At 31.1% G+C, this 15084-nt stretch overlaps 1 protein-coding gene across 6 annotated transcripts in view; it reads right to left on the minus strand.

Moving 5' to 3' along the window:
* The window catches only part of LOC144842623 (C-Jun-amino-terminal kinase-interacting protein 4-like), a 64805-nt gene that overhangs the window by 35303 nt on the left and 14418 nt on the right, over positions 1 to 15084 (minus strand). For 2 of the 6 annotated variants that reach the window (XM_078699089.1, XM_078699083.1), the window contains exons 5-10: positions 9521 to 9789; positions 8919 to 9039; positions 6853 to 6935; positions 5873 to 5890; positions 3832 to 3855; positions 159 to 216 (exon numbers count right to left, since the gene is read on the minus strand). In XM_078699089.1, the coding sequence (XP_078555215.1) occupies positions 159 to 216; positions 3832 to 3855; positions 5873 to 5890; positions 6853 to 6935; positions 8919 to 9039; positions 9521 to 9789 (573 nt within the window). Of the gene's footprint in view, positions 1 to 158; positions 217 to 3831; positions 3856 to 4273; positions 4298 to 5872; positions 5891 to 6852; positions 6936 to 8918; positions 9040 to 9520; positions 9790 to 15084 lie in introns of all 6 variants that reach the window. The other 4 variants (XM_078699086.1, XM_078699084.1, XM_078699085.1 and 1 more) reach the window with 4 other exon arrangements.

A 15084-nucleotide genomic window follows, 5' to 3' on the forward strand; every position in this document is an offset into this window, starting at 1 on the left:
TTGTATTTGTTGTTGAATAGGTAGATTATTTTCATTCGTTAGTTCTTACTATCCTACAGTATTAAATTCATGAAAATATTTTTCACATTCAATTTATAAACATTCATTATTTGTATTTCTGTTGATTTTCATTGATTTCTGTGGATAAAATAACTTACTTGGTAGCTCTCAGCTCAGAGTTCTCTACGATCAAGTTTTCAACTTCCTTTCCCATTCCTAAGTAAACACAAATTTAAAATCAAATATGTATAAATGAACGACTCAGAATTTGTTCTAGCTATCAAATGACTCACTCTACCTGTGAAAATATCAATAAAGAGATATAGTTATACATATACAGTACACTATGATAACTAAAACTATTAAATGATACAAACACGATTACATTGCAGTAAACTTAAAACCATGAATGTGAAAAGAAAATGTTAAATATGGTCAAGCAAAATAATATAAAAACCATCACGAACATTACATGATTTCTTACCTTTTTATACAGAATTGGGAACAATTCTATTGTACCACACTGTACCAAAAAAAACTGTACATGGGCACAAACTAACCTGTGTTGTGATAGCTACCATGATTAGGACAAACTGTGAAAGTAGCTTGATACTGTACAGATAGTTTGTGAGCATGTGTACTGTTTGTTTACGCCCCATTGCTTTTTTTTTTTTAAACAATATTTAATGAGGGTGATCCATCCAGCAATTGCTGATCCTTAGGGACCCTCAGAGGTTCACAAGACAAACATATACACAAGATGCTCTACATACACAAAGTCTTATTACAAGTCTTTGGGAGTGGAGTTGTCATTTTGTCCTTAGAAGAAATCCTGAAATGTGACGGGACTTGAACCCAGGACCCTTGGAGTTTGTAGCCAAGCATCATAACCACCAATCCACAACAACACGCTTGGCGACGTATTGTGTATTACTAGTACACCCACTACATGGGATTTATAACTTACAAAATTTATAATTAATTATGCATAAATCTACAATCTATTATCAAGTGAATGATGAATACACAATGAATATTATAGTAGGGAGCTTTTGATTTGCGATGACCAAATGACTATGTCATGTTTTATTGTGTGCATTCGGAAATATTGGGACGTATTGCTCCTCGTCTCAATGTTTTGATGGTCCTCTGTCCTCACAAATTGCAAGCTCCCTATTATTAACAAATATTACACTATTACTAACCATATTTATAGCAACATAATCAAGAAACAAACACAGTATTACTATAATAAAGTGTATACTATAATTTAAAAAACAAAAAATGTAATTACAAATAAGACGGAACCCATGGTTAAAATCCCAACAACAATTAGAACCTGTTAAAACCTAATCTATTATTAAAGAAATGCATGTCTAAATTGAATATCCAACAATGTTTCTTTAACTGTAGTAGAAATCATAGGCACAAGCGTACTGAAGAAGATCCCTCAGTGTGTACCACTCATTAACGCCATATTGCACTTCAATATGTTAACACAGCCCAAAATAACATAATGTTAACATAAAAGGTTTTAAAAAAAAATAAAATAAAGCAATATTATTGAAAACTATGACTGATTAAATTGATTTTATTAATTCCAAAAAATATATAAAAAATGTTTTCAATGAATAAGTTTATTAGGCAGATATTTAAGGGAGAAGAGGGAGAAGGGATGGGGGCAGTCTTCCATGATCTTTGAAAGGAGATAAAAAACATCTTGAAGGTTACTTTGTGTCAAATACGATACATTTTTATATTTAATTTGTATGATGACTGTATATATAAATCCCACTTTATATTATAAGAATGATTGCTCTTTAGTGCATTGTTCATAGGGAAATTTCTATTATAAATTGTATAATTAATCTAAAGAGCTCACAACCTCCCGTAAATAATTATGGAAAATTGAACATGCTGTACAGCCACAGGATACTTTCGGGACTCAAGCAATTGTCCCCTTAATAGGCATTCCCCCTGAATAGGGGTGTCCCAAAGGAGGGGTTCTACTATATAAAAACATAGTTAAGGATGTGAGCACAATGTAGTTGTAATCTTTGAGTGGCAACATAAATCTCGGAAATGGATGAATCGACAGAATTATGTAATTTCAAGGATTATTCAAATTACTTGAAATGGCCGTGACATTTTGAGTTGATCATGTCAGGTTTTGCTGTTCATTTGTCAGCGATAACACTCTGCTACTACATTCAAATATGTACAAATTAATTCAACCATATTCTAAGGAATGTATAGCTATAAGCTATTGAGCAAAGCAAAACGTGAAAAAAGGGCTTCTTGAAGGAACAACTCTAGGGTTGGACTTTGAGACCTCTATCCTCCTTTCTAATGTTGAAATTTCATAATGGAGAAACAATAAATGGCATAGGATCAACTGGTTCTGTTTGGAGGCTACAAAGATAAAAGAGGAATTTGTCTCTTTTTAAGTATACAAACCCTTCTCAAACTTATGTTATTTAAACTGGGTGAAAGGGATGAAGAGATGGCATACATACTGTACTTCATATACAGTATGTATCCATATCCTGAAATTTAAACTTTCTTTTGGCCTAAAATACAAACTATATATTTAATAATCATTAAATAAATAAATAAAATTTCACAGTGATTTTACAAATTCTGTAAGAAAAACGAAACATGTAAGTGGGAATTAATTGCACATACATTTAAACATGCAGATTCAATTTTCATTAGCAAACATGCTAAATGCATCGAACAATATAGGCCCAGGTTACGGGAACTACCTACTGTAGGAATAGGTTGCTGCTTTAGTCTAGTAGGTACATTAGTCTTACAAATAAATATAATACAATCTTATGCAGAATAACATTTGTTTACATGTGCAGTGAATAAGAACACAATACATTAAAGATAACAAGACATTTATCAAAAGAAATTGTACAATCTTTCATATTGTAGGATACAATTAAAATTTTGGGGTCTGTGGAAAATGTCCAAATATCACCGCCCACTTAAAACTGATCTCTCTACAACGCATACTTGCAATGTTCTACTAACTTGTATTAATAATATATTGTTCAGAACATTTTTGTTGTGTTTTTTTGGTCAAGAAATTCTTCCAGATCTTGTGGGAAATTTCAATACCTTTAATTGAAGATATTCAAATAATTTAAAACAATCTTTAAATATAAGTACTCCAGATATAAATTATTAAAATCCAAAATAATAAATCCAAAATGAAAAAGGTAATTAATATTAAGTATGAATTTTATATTTTCATATCACACCCTGCCATTCCTCTAACATGTTGTGGGGAATGGCTGGCAACATTAGAATCACCGATTAAAAAAAAGGTTTTAAAATGGGAAATTGTTATGTGCAATTCACAACCATTATCCATAGCACTTAGGGGATAAGTGGATATGTTCATTTTTAGGATATTCAGAACTATTGATAAAGGCTGTATGCTAAAGGTGAAATTAATTTGCGCTACATTTAATAATTTGTGTAGTAAAACATAATGTGATGGAGTGCTTTTACAAACTGATTTCATTTAAAGTTTATTGCTCAATAGCTTATATTTTATCTTTTAAATAACTTATATCTTCTTTCTTTATCTATTAATTATTTGTTTTCTTGTTGAAACATCTAACAATGCATTTAAAATCAAAATTGCAAAGAGAAGAATATTTTATTTGATTTAACCATGCATAACTAACATCATGCAACAGACCAATCGCTTACCACAAAACTTGACAGGTGACTTTTCTAACAAATAACAAAATGGGATGAGAGACTGTTAGAAATGAGATTTACAATAGATCATGCAACTATTGTCCAATAGCTTACCATAAAAGTTGTCAGGTGACTTGACTGACACAAGACAGAAAGTAGTAGGAAAGAGATAGAAATATTAAAGGTAAAGATCACCAAAATATACTATAGACATTCATACAATCACCAACTTTGTCAAAGATTGCAAAAACATTTCCCAAAAAATGTCCCAAAAAATAAAAATATTTAAAAATTGGGGATGGAAAGAATTTTGATCCAATCTTCAGGATTGACATACAGTATAATCTCTGTCAGGTTGCTGTCCTCTTTTCTGTATTTCATAATTTCCTTTTCAGGGTACTATTACAACTTACACCATGAAATTCAACAATACCAGTGCTTATGTCCGTTTTTTGAATATTTTAATAATACAGAAAACAAAAGCCCTTTAAAAGTGAAAATGAAATTGTATAAAACATACCAGGAAACAACCAATAAAAACAATAATCATTTTTACCATATGATGAAATTTCACAGTCATCTGTTGTCAAAATACATAAACAAAAGCAAGAATTACGATACCGAATATTATGTATCGTTTAAATAAATAAACACAAAAACCCATTTTCATATTTTATATTATAACACATAAAGCCGCCTAAAAATGGATATTGTCACCAAAGTTATTATTTGAGTTTCTATGTCGCCCCTAGACCAAATGATACTTGTTGTTTCTTGTTTGTATACATATGTTGATTTTGATCTAAATAATTGTTGAATTGAATTGAAGTTTCTAAAAAAGTAGAGATGACACATTTTTAAATTCAATAGAAGCACGTCCTCATGTGCACACAAGTACTAGATAGATCTGGTATACAAAGATCTAATAGAATCATTGATGGACTAACTGGTACAAGTATTCTACCGATATGGGCACTGATGATTCCCTTATTTACAGGTATATAATATACCTATCAAAGTAGACCATTTTGAACAGTTTTGAATGATTGACGGAGAAGATGAAAAAACACAATACACCACATTTGTAAATAAAAAATGAAAAACACAAATGGAGAATGAGGAGAGATGAAGGCAAAAGTTGAGGGAAAAAAATTTCACTGTTCACCAAAAAATAAATAAAAAAAAACAATGGAAATTGACTGAAATACCACTTTCAATGCATATTAAATCATAATATTATAAACAAAATTTTAAACAATCCCAAACTATAAACTACAAAACCATGCTTTCCTACATAAGAACCAGATTCAAATTAGTAAGGACTCATTGATTTATTAAAGTATTAAAAGGTTTTACACAACTTAGATTTAAACATTATGGTTGAATTTAAACCAATGAATACAATATCTCTTTCTATACTTTAATTATTGCCTACATCTCACATTTCAGTCAATGTTTATGAATTATGAGTCACATTCAACATAATTAAAAATATTATTATTTTTAAGATGGCAGGTATGAAACTAGCTTTATTTTTATTATTAATTTTTTCATTCTTTTAAAGAATTTATTTATTTGGTATGCATTTTGATTTTGTTCTCTTCACAGAATACCTAAAAAGTGTACAAATTATAGCAGAATATAACAAAACAAACTGTATTGTTCCCTCATTATTCTGCATTTTAAGGTCAGGATAGGAGTGGCAATGGATATCCTTATATAAGAGGTATCATCATTAATATATAAATATGACAATCTATTTATAGTTATTACAGCTAAAATTCAAGTTAAACAGCGTTTATTTATAGTTGTATTACTATTTATTATCTATTTCATTTATTAAAAAAAATTGTATTTGTTTTATTACAAAAATGTTTTAAGCGTTTTAAATGCTTAAAATTGTTTTTAAAGATTCAATCATAGTTATTTGAAAATAAATAAACACATCTCTAATTTAATATTTTCAATGATATAGATTTGGTCTTAATTTTAATATGTAATGATTTTGCTATTTTAGAACTTAATATTTTATAACCATCTATAATTTTATCAAGATCATTCATTCAATATTTTTGTTAAGAGATTAGTAGAAACCCCCTAAAAAACATGAACAAGTTCCTACTAAAACATGCATAACACAGAGATTGGTACCAACCGGAAAACTCAGCAGGGTCTAGCGTCCAATGAGGAGAAAACAGAGGGAAAAGAGAAGACAGGAAAAATAAGTCTAAAGGCTAAACACACATTTACAGCCAGCGATCTGGTTGTGGCTATTTGATAGGTCAAAGTTTATACTCTCCATTTCAACAATATATTACCAAATCAAGAGACACCCTTATTTAGTGGACTCCCTAATTAAGGGGACACCCCTATTAAGAGCACACTTAAATGAATATGGACCATATTTACACAGGGGATACTGTTTGGTCCTAAAGCATTGTTTATATGCGATCAATCAAAAAACACAAGCAATTGTAAACTTGGTTGGTGTTGTAAATAACGAAAAATTGGAGCAGGCTTCATTTTAACGAGTCTAGTAAAAACAAACATTCTAATTAACCCTTCTGTAATTGACAGTAACTAGGTCAACTGCAGTTGCTGTTAAATATGGTGCTTTTTAGGTTTGTTAAATCCAGACGTTCTGGATACAGGCCTTAGCTAAAATCTCCCAGGAGTGTAATATATATTTAGCATTAAGAGTTTTAACAACTCTGGGGTCTTCAATTCTTAAATAGGCCTGCATGATAAGTTAAATAATCTCACTTGATTTTTTAACAAGCAGGAGACAAGAACCATGATGGCAGAGATCTTCTTAAATAGCACCCTCTATGTTTGGATACAGTTTTTATAAATTTTAGCCCCCATGCTTATATTAAATCTCTTGATAGTTTATTTTTCAAGTTGGGACCTCTGATCTAACTGATGTAACTATATTACTTGGCAAACATTCAAATAGCACTGCATAGATTCCAACAACACTGCATTTATTATTGGTTATTGTATAGTGTTTAGTAACACTAACAGTAAGAAAGTGTCTAGTGTTTAGTAACAGTAAGAACCTGTCAGTGTTTAGTAACACTGCATGAAAAAAACATTGAGATTATAACATGAGCGAGTGATGCCATCTTATCTTACCTGTTATATTGGCGCCATCATCCATTTCACTTAAAATGTCATGATCCAACTCCATGTACAGAGAGTTATTAGTGTCAACATCACTAAAAGAAAAAAAACATCACATAATAAAAAGTAGTGTAAATGAAATTAAAAAAATGGTATACTTCAGTATATTGCATACACACCTGAGTATATTTTTGTCATTTAATTGGAGGATTGTAGGTCACATGATATTCAATATATACTCCCCTGAACTCTTATGTTATCAAGAGTGCAACAACGGTATATGCGAGTGCAATTTTGTTATATGTGACCCATTCTTGTTACACAGTTAGCAACCATAACGCGCGACACAAGATTTGAATGTACAGTACAGTTTATTCTTGGGGAGAAGAGTAATTGAGAAAAGCAAAACTATTGCCATTGTAAGGTTGAATAAAGGTTTAAAAATAAAGTTTGAATTTATTATTATTATTATTATTAGTGATATTCCACAGGTATCTTGTTGAAAGAGAAAAACATGCAGATTTTGTCATCTTTACCATTTCATATTCATTAATTTTCATCATTATTCCTGGGCATTAGAGTAGAGCTCTTTGTTTTTGTTTGTATTTTAAATTTGGCCTATGTATGTTAACTTTGCAATAGAAAGATTTGTATCTCTTTTTATTTGATTATTTGTATGTTATCTGAAAAAAAATATAGAAAAAAATATGGATAATTAATAATCACTTTAGAAATAGTAAAATGTAAGATGTTATGTTATAGACATGTTATTGATGACCGATTATGAATAATATTATAGAAATGTGTTTTATGTAAGGCTAAAAATATTGTCATTAAAAAATTTTATACCATTAAAATTTCACATTTCTGTTTCATGCCAATTACAGTATAAATACTTTGGTGTAAAGGTCAAAATAATTATTACTGTAGCAAAGCCAAAATAATAAGCAGATGGGAACAACCAGAATACAGATGTAAAAACTGTATTATTTTAGTCAAATTTTAGCCAGTTAATTCTTATCTTATTTTCATTATAATTACAGCAGTAACACTTTTCAACAAAACAAATGAGAGGAAATATATATATATTAACACTACGAAATTGTATCAAAAAATCTAGACACCTTAGAATTTTATTACAAATGGGATTGCCGACCCTAAGTTGTTAACATAGTACTGTAAACATGATGGCCTTTTGTATTGACGTAAAACAAGTTAACAGCATGTTTCAGCATACTATGTACAATCTAAAAATACATTGAGATGTGTATTGCCTAAGGAAAATGAATGGCGTGTCATTTGTACATACTGTCATGAGCAACGGAACGAGTACATTTAATTCATGTTTTTTACCTGCTTTTATTTCGTAACATATTTAAAACAAAACATTAGCCTATAATATATCATCTGGGAATTGTGATGTCACTACTCAATGTTGATCCTACAATAATTTTCAATATTAATTGGAATTTCAGTAAAAAATGTTGGATCACATGTCACACATTTCAACAGACATCAAAGATGACGTTTTCTTTAAAATAATTTGTTTTCAATGATTATAATTTACAGTATTACCTTAAAACCTAATAAAAACATTTTGTTTAAATACTGTTTAAATCAACAGGCACAGAATAAATTCTGGTGATATACTGAAAATGTATTAATCAATTTGAAACGATAAAGATGAGGAAATCTGTGAGAATGAAAAAAAGCCGCTCCAACTGAAAAAAAATACTGTTTATATATTTTTTGAATTTATTTAGTTATTTTAAATTTACCTTTTATTTTATATCATTTAAAACTTGTATTATAATCATCTTATCTCTTATCTTTAAATTTATTTTGAAGTAATATTTCACATACAGTTGATTTAATAAATGAAGTGTATTATTATTTTGTTCCTGGGCTTATCCCATATGATTGTTTGTATTGGTTTTGATGAATACAGTTTTAGCGAACATGTTCCAATTTGCAGTTTTAGTAAAATATTATTATAAATAGCAATATCAATTAACAACAATGACCATGGAAAGTCAACCAATATCGATCGACCAATAAGATTACAAGTCTCTACTCACCTGAAGCCTGATAGTAGTTCCCCTGAAGTTGTTGCTATTGGTTGCCTTACATCTTTTAGTTCTGGAGTGCTTTCAAATACTTCGGCCAACTGTGGACTCATCTCTACATCTGGTGTCATTTCTATACATAAAGCATCAGATTCAGTTATCAAGAAATAACAGTAATGGAAAATGATCTCACTGGAAACCTGTAGCTATGTTGTACTGTATCTCTGAATATGGTTAGTTTTAAATTCTAGTACAAACTTTTGGAAAAGTGTATGAAAAATCATTCCTCAAAATATGATGCAAATGGAGAAGACGCTATGGAGTTGACCCAAGGTCAATGGCAGTCAATCGAATAACCATTAACCGATAAAAGATCGATAATTGCTGTTTCAACACAAAAATGTGACTTTGATACCACCATTAAACCAGTTACTTGAACCTTATTTGTCCTGTTTCTGCTGGAACAATTTAATCACATCTTTAACCAGTTATTTGCTCGTAGAAAAAAACAGACTTGGGGCAAATTATACTGTAGTTCAAGCTATAAAGATATTGGTTGGAATAAAAGATAGTAAATCATTACATTAAACACAATTAAGTTTTTCACAACTAACCAGTCTCCTTATTGCTCGTGGTAACAGATGCTTGTGTTTCTGTGGCTTTTTGTTCAATGGATGATGTACTAACACTTCTTGATCTTGTAACTGGTGCATTTCCAATTTCCAACTGTAGATTTGAATCATTTGGTATCTCCTTTGATAGGAATGTTTTTTGTGGGGCGTCCGGTGTTGGGAGACTGTCCTGGATAACATTGCTGTCTTTGATTGGAGTTGGTGGTTCCTGGTTGTAATATGGTGGAGATTGCGCTCTGGGAATATGTAATCTGGTTTATTATCCGGAACACAGAAAAAGAGAGAAAAAAAATGCATGTGCAAATGAAATGGGTGCGACAACATTGATACAATGCATGAAAATGTACATCTTTACAAATTTACAACAACAATACTTATTGACAAAAAAGACAGTGTTGACGTGTTAATGATCATGTTACCATTAAATGTTAACTTTGTTGTTAATTTAGAAGAACTGTTACAGTTAATCAAATGAAAATAATCAAACGACAGGTTTCTCTCAGAATCAAATAAATTAGTGCTGCAAGTGTGTTTTAAAATTATTTCCATATTGTGTAAACAAGATCTTTCCATATGTCCCAAAATCATCTGCAGTATACCTAGTCATGCGTGAACACCACAGATCAATACTAAAACAGGTGCCATTAAAAAGGTTTTTTGTTATTCCAAATTATACTGGGATATATAGGATAGGAAACAATTTCTACCATTATTTTATTACACCCTGGTGCAAGTGCTTAAAAGAAGAATTGTTGTGTTGGTTCATCCAACATAGAGTATTTGTCCACAAGAAAAGGAAAGATTTATGATCCTAACATGATCTATGATACCAGGACAGATACACCTCTTACAAAAGATGCAATGCTTGCAAAAGATGCAACTCTTACAAAAGATGCAACTCTTAATACAAAAGACTCACTCTTGAAAAAGATGCAAATATTGCATTAAATGCAACTCTTGCAAAAAGATGCAATGCCTGCAAAAGATGCAATTCTTGCAAAAGATGCAATTCTTGCAAAAGATGCAATTCTTGCAAAAGATACAACCCTTACAAAAGATGCAACTCTTACAAAAGATGCAATTCTTGCAAAAGATGCAATTCTTGCAAAACATACAATTCTTACAAAAGATACAACCCTTAGAAAAGATGCAACTCTTACAAAAGATGCAATTCTTGCAAAACATACAACTCTTTGACAGGATACATTTCCAATTTGAAAAGTTTAGTAAGAGCTTGTCATGCAAAAGAGGGCTCTACGATAGCAATAGCTTGAGAACCTGATGCGTAACTGTGCCCTTGTTGGCAAACTCCTTATAGTCCAAAATAAGCAATCCCCCTTTTTTTTGCAATTAAGGTCTTTTGGCTACAATACAAGCTTCTTAGATCAGTTTGACTTCTATCAAAATGAAGTCAACAAGATTTCAGTATTCGTGTTGCAGCAAAAACCTACATAGTACTGTTTATCTGGGATGCTGTTGAACCCACAAATGTGAAAACTCTCACAAATGTGAAAACAACCACAAATGTGAAAATGCATCACCCACAAATGTGAAAACAACCACAAATGTGAAAACACATCACCCACAAATGTGAAAACAACCATAAATGTGAAAACGCATCAACCACAAATGTGAAAACAGCGCCCACAAATGTGAAAACGATCATCGCCCACAAATGTGATAACGCCCACAAATGTAAAAAAAAAGAGAGACTTTTTCGCCCACAAATGTAAAAAAAATCAGATCAAATTTAATGCTAGATTCAGACAATTTTGATCGAGGTACTACATTATATCATGATTGTATTGAGTTGTTTGTTCACGATACGTCTGTTAGGGTCGTGGTTAACGCGTTGGATTATTATCATTTGCTGCTCGTGCGCGCGATATTTGCACGTTAAAAAACTCGTTTGTTTAATGAACGTAATAGTTTAAGACGATATTTGTTATTTGTTGCGCGCGTGTACGATACTTCAAGGTCAAGGCCATGTTATATCATTGTTGCTTCTACTGTGTGGTTGTTGGCTTACTATTATGTACGTATAGTTATAAGTCGATGTTCGATGTTTTTTTGCGCGCGCACACGATACAACAAGGTCAAGGTTAAATTGCTACTTGTAGATGTAATGTGTGGTTATTAATTCGTTGTAGAAGATAATAATACAAGAGCAAGAGCAAGAACAACTAATAAAAGAATATTTCTTTATTTTAGAGCGACAAACAAATTGTAACATAGAATAATACCGTAACACCAGTATCCAACCAAACATAATACACGATAGTATCAAACTTGTCACGAACATGTATTCTATAAAACATACTATGAAATCTATAACAATTATACTAGTGGACAAAACTTCCTAATACTATACAACTATTTACATTCGTGGTTTAATCTGATGCTTATTGTTTAATTTGTATATCTATTTTTAGCGGATAATTATAAAGATATACGGAGAATAAAATTACCTATTGAATGCATTAAAATTTAACTGATTTACTCTCAAAGGATGTGGGAACCAAACGTATATTCGACAATTTAAAGAAATAGAATTATGTATAATATAATTATAAGTAAATAAGTCAACGTACAAGGTATAACGGTATTGTTAATGAGGAACAAACTGGCTTCATGAATTACCTAACAAAATATTTAAGGAGGAGTTGAAATGCGATTAAATAATGTTATCTACTAATAGTAGGCTTACACTTGATTGGAGATGCCTATAACACTAATTGTATGAGCATTAGAAGTCATATTTGCTGGTATTTATAACAGTGCCACTTTTAAAACACAAAGACTTTTCTCTCCAAAAAAATCGCTTAATCACATGTTGTTTTACATAACACCAACCAACCACTATGCCATTTTTTAACAGGTAGGAATATCCGAAGCATCATTGAAAGTCCAACTGAAAAATTATTACTTTATGTTAAACCAAAAAAATACATACACAATTGATATAAATGTTTATGTGTAATTAAAAGGTAGTTCTGATATAAATTAATTAAACACACAAAAGCATTGAATTGATAATGGTGTCAATTTCTGTTTCAAGCATAAAACATCAAGGGGTGGGAATGTCGGGATGTCTTGCCTTAGACATCTTGCTGGGGAATCCCTACTGTGTGTGTACAGACATCAGATTATAGACAATAGAAAGCGTGTATGCATCTTCAATACATAGTATAGCCTAGGCTACACATACTAGCTAGGGTATGTCATTACAATAATATTGAAAGGATATTTTGTTATTATTAGAACCTAATATATAGAACCTATGCATTATAAATTATATAATTTGTGGGTTTTACAGCTTCTTCTTCTTTTAAATTTAATACTGCACACAATATAATAAAAAAAACACAAACTACAACATTATTGTCTAACAACAAAATGTCTAATTTCCCAGAACTTTCGTTATACATCATCCACCGACACTGTATAACCTTGACCTTGTAGTATCGTACACGCGCGCAAAACATCGAACTTCGACTTGAAACTATACGTACATATCAGTAAGCCAACGAGTTAACAACCACACACCACAAGTAGCAATGGTATACAAGTCATGACCTTTGTAGTATCGTGCACGCGCACAAAAAACATCGACTCGAACATCGACTTGGAACTATACGAACATAACAATAAGCCAACAAATTAACAACCACAAGTAGCAATAGTATATTATGAACTTGACCTTGTGTAATCGTGTACGCGCACAAAAACATCGAATCAAGCATCGACTTGGAACTATACGTACATAACAGTAAGCCAACGAGTTAATAACCACACACTACATACAAGTAGCAATTTAACCTTGACCTTTTAGTATCGTGTGCACGCGCAAAAAAACATCGAACATCGACTTATAACTATACGTACATAATAGTAAGCCAACAACCACACAGTAGAAGCAACAATGATATAACATGGCCTTGACCTTGAAGTATCGTACACGCGCGCAGCACATAACAAACATCGTCTTGAACTATTACGTTCATTAAACAAACGAGTTAACGTGCAAATATCGCGCGCATGAGCAGCAAATTATAATAATCCAACGCGTTAACCACGACCCTAACAGACGTATCGTGAACAAACAACTCAATACAATCATGATATAATGTAGTACCTCGATCAAAATTGTTTGAGTCTAGCATTAAATTTGATCTGATTTTTTTTTTTTTACATTTGTGGGCGAAAAATGCTCATTTTTTTTTTCATTTGTGGGCGTTATCACATTTGTGGGCGATGATCGTTTTCACATTTGTGGGCGCTGTTTATTACATTTGTGGTTGATGCGTTTTCACATTTGTGGTTGTTTTCACATTTGTGGGTGATGCGTTTTCACATTTGTGGTTGTTTTTACATTTGTGGGTGATGCGTTTTCACATTTGTGGTTGTTTTCACATTTGTGGGCGTTTTTACATTTGTGGGTTCAACAGATGCCTTTGATATTACTAAGCCCTGGCTAACAAACTTCATCTCATCAGCGATAAGCTGCTAGTCTATTGCATTAATCACATTGTACAGATAGCATATTCAAGATTAGTCAAAGATTAGTGATAGAGCATTTCAATCATTGTCAACGTATTGTATTACATTACATAACTATAAATGTTAATCTAAAGAATATTAAATGTCTCACAACCAATATCCTTAATAATATATAATTACATCCATCTTAAAATTATGCGAAATCATCTAATTCTGTAAAATATGTAGTAAACTTTAATTTTTTTGATTAAAGTGAAAAAGCAATATCTAGGCAAAAATCACAAACAAGGTAAAAGTTGGAATTCTATTTTTATAGTTTACATTATATGCAAGGTAAAAACAACAATAAAGTTAATATTGCCTGTTACGATATTCATTAACCCAAAGAAGTGTGCCCTCTACAGTAAAAATTACATTTATTCTGTAAAAACAGTAAATTTGCATATTTTGCTAGGATCCCTTTCACACAGTAAATGGAAAAATCTACCAACAATAACACTGGCTTATTTACTACAATATTGTAGTAATTTCTGTGTGAATAGGACTTATGACACTAACACAGACTTTATCTAAAAATAGATTAACCTTTTCAATAATTCTCAAGAAAACTAGATTAGATAATAATACTTCATCTTTCAATGGTTTAGTTTTTGCTTCGATAAACAACTTCTAAGATGCCTGATTAGTTTGTAGACAAATCAATCAGTTGCCATGGTAATACTGATGCTAATGTTGAAATATTGTTAACATTTATTTGAACACTTTGAACATCCTTTGATTAATGTTAACACAAGAACACAAAAAATTAATTGCAGTATATTATTCCTAAATTCTCCAGCAATACCAACCAAACAATTAATGCTGCATCTCTTACTAATAATAGATTCTTATAATTCAACTTAACACTGTAAACGACAACTTTTCTAAGTCGATCCAAATCTGGCTAAACATTTTACCATTAAAAGGATCTTACTCAACAACTACAACTACATGAAAGATTTCTCTTGGTCGTTAATGATACATTTACGAATTTCCCATGTTGTGAT

Source organism: Antedon bifida, chromosome 5, assembly GCF_963402885.1.
Source record: "Antedon bifida chromosome 5, ecAntBifi1.1, whole genome shotgun sequence".
Lineage (NCBI taxonomy): Eukaryota > Metazoa > Echinodermata > Crinoidea > Comatulida > Antedonidae > Antedon > Antedon bifida.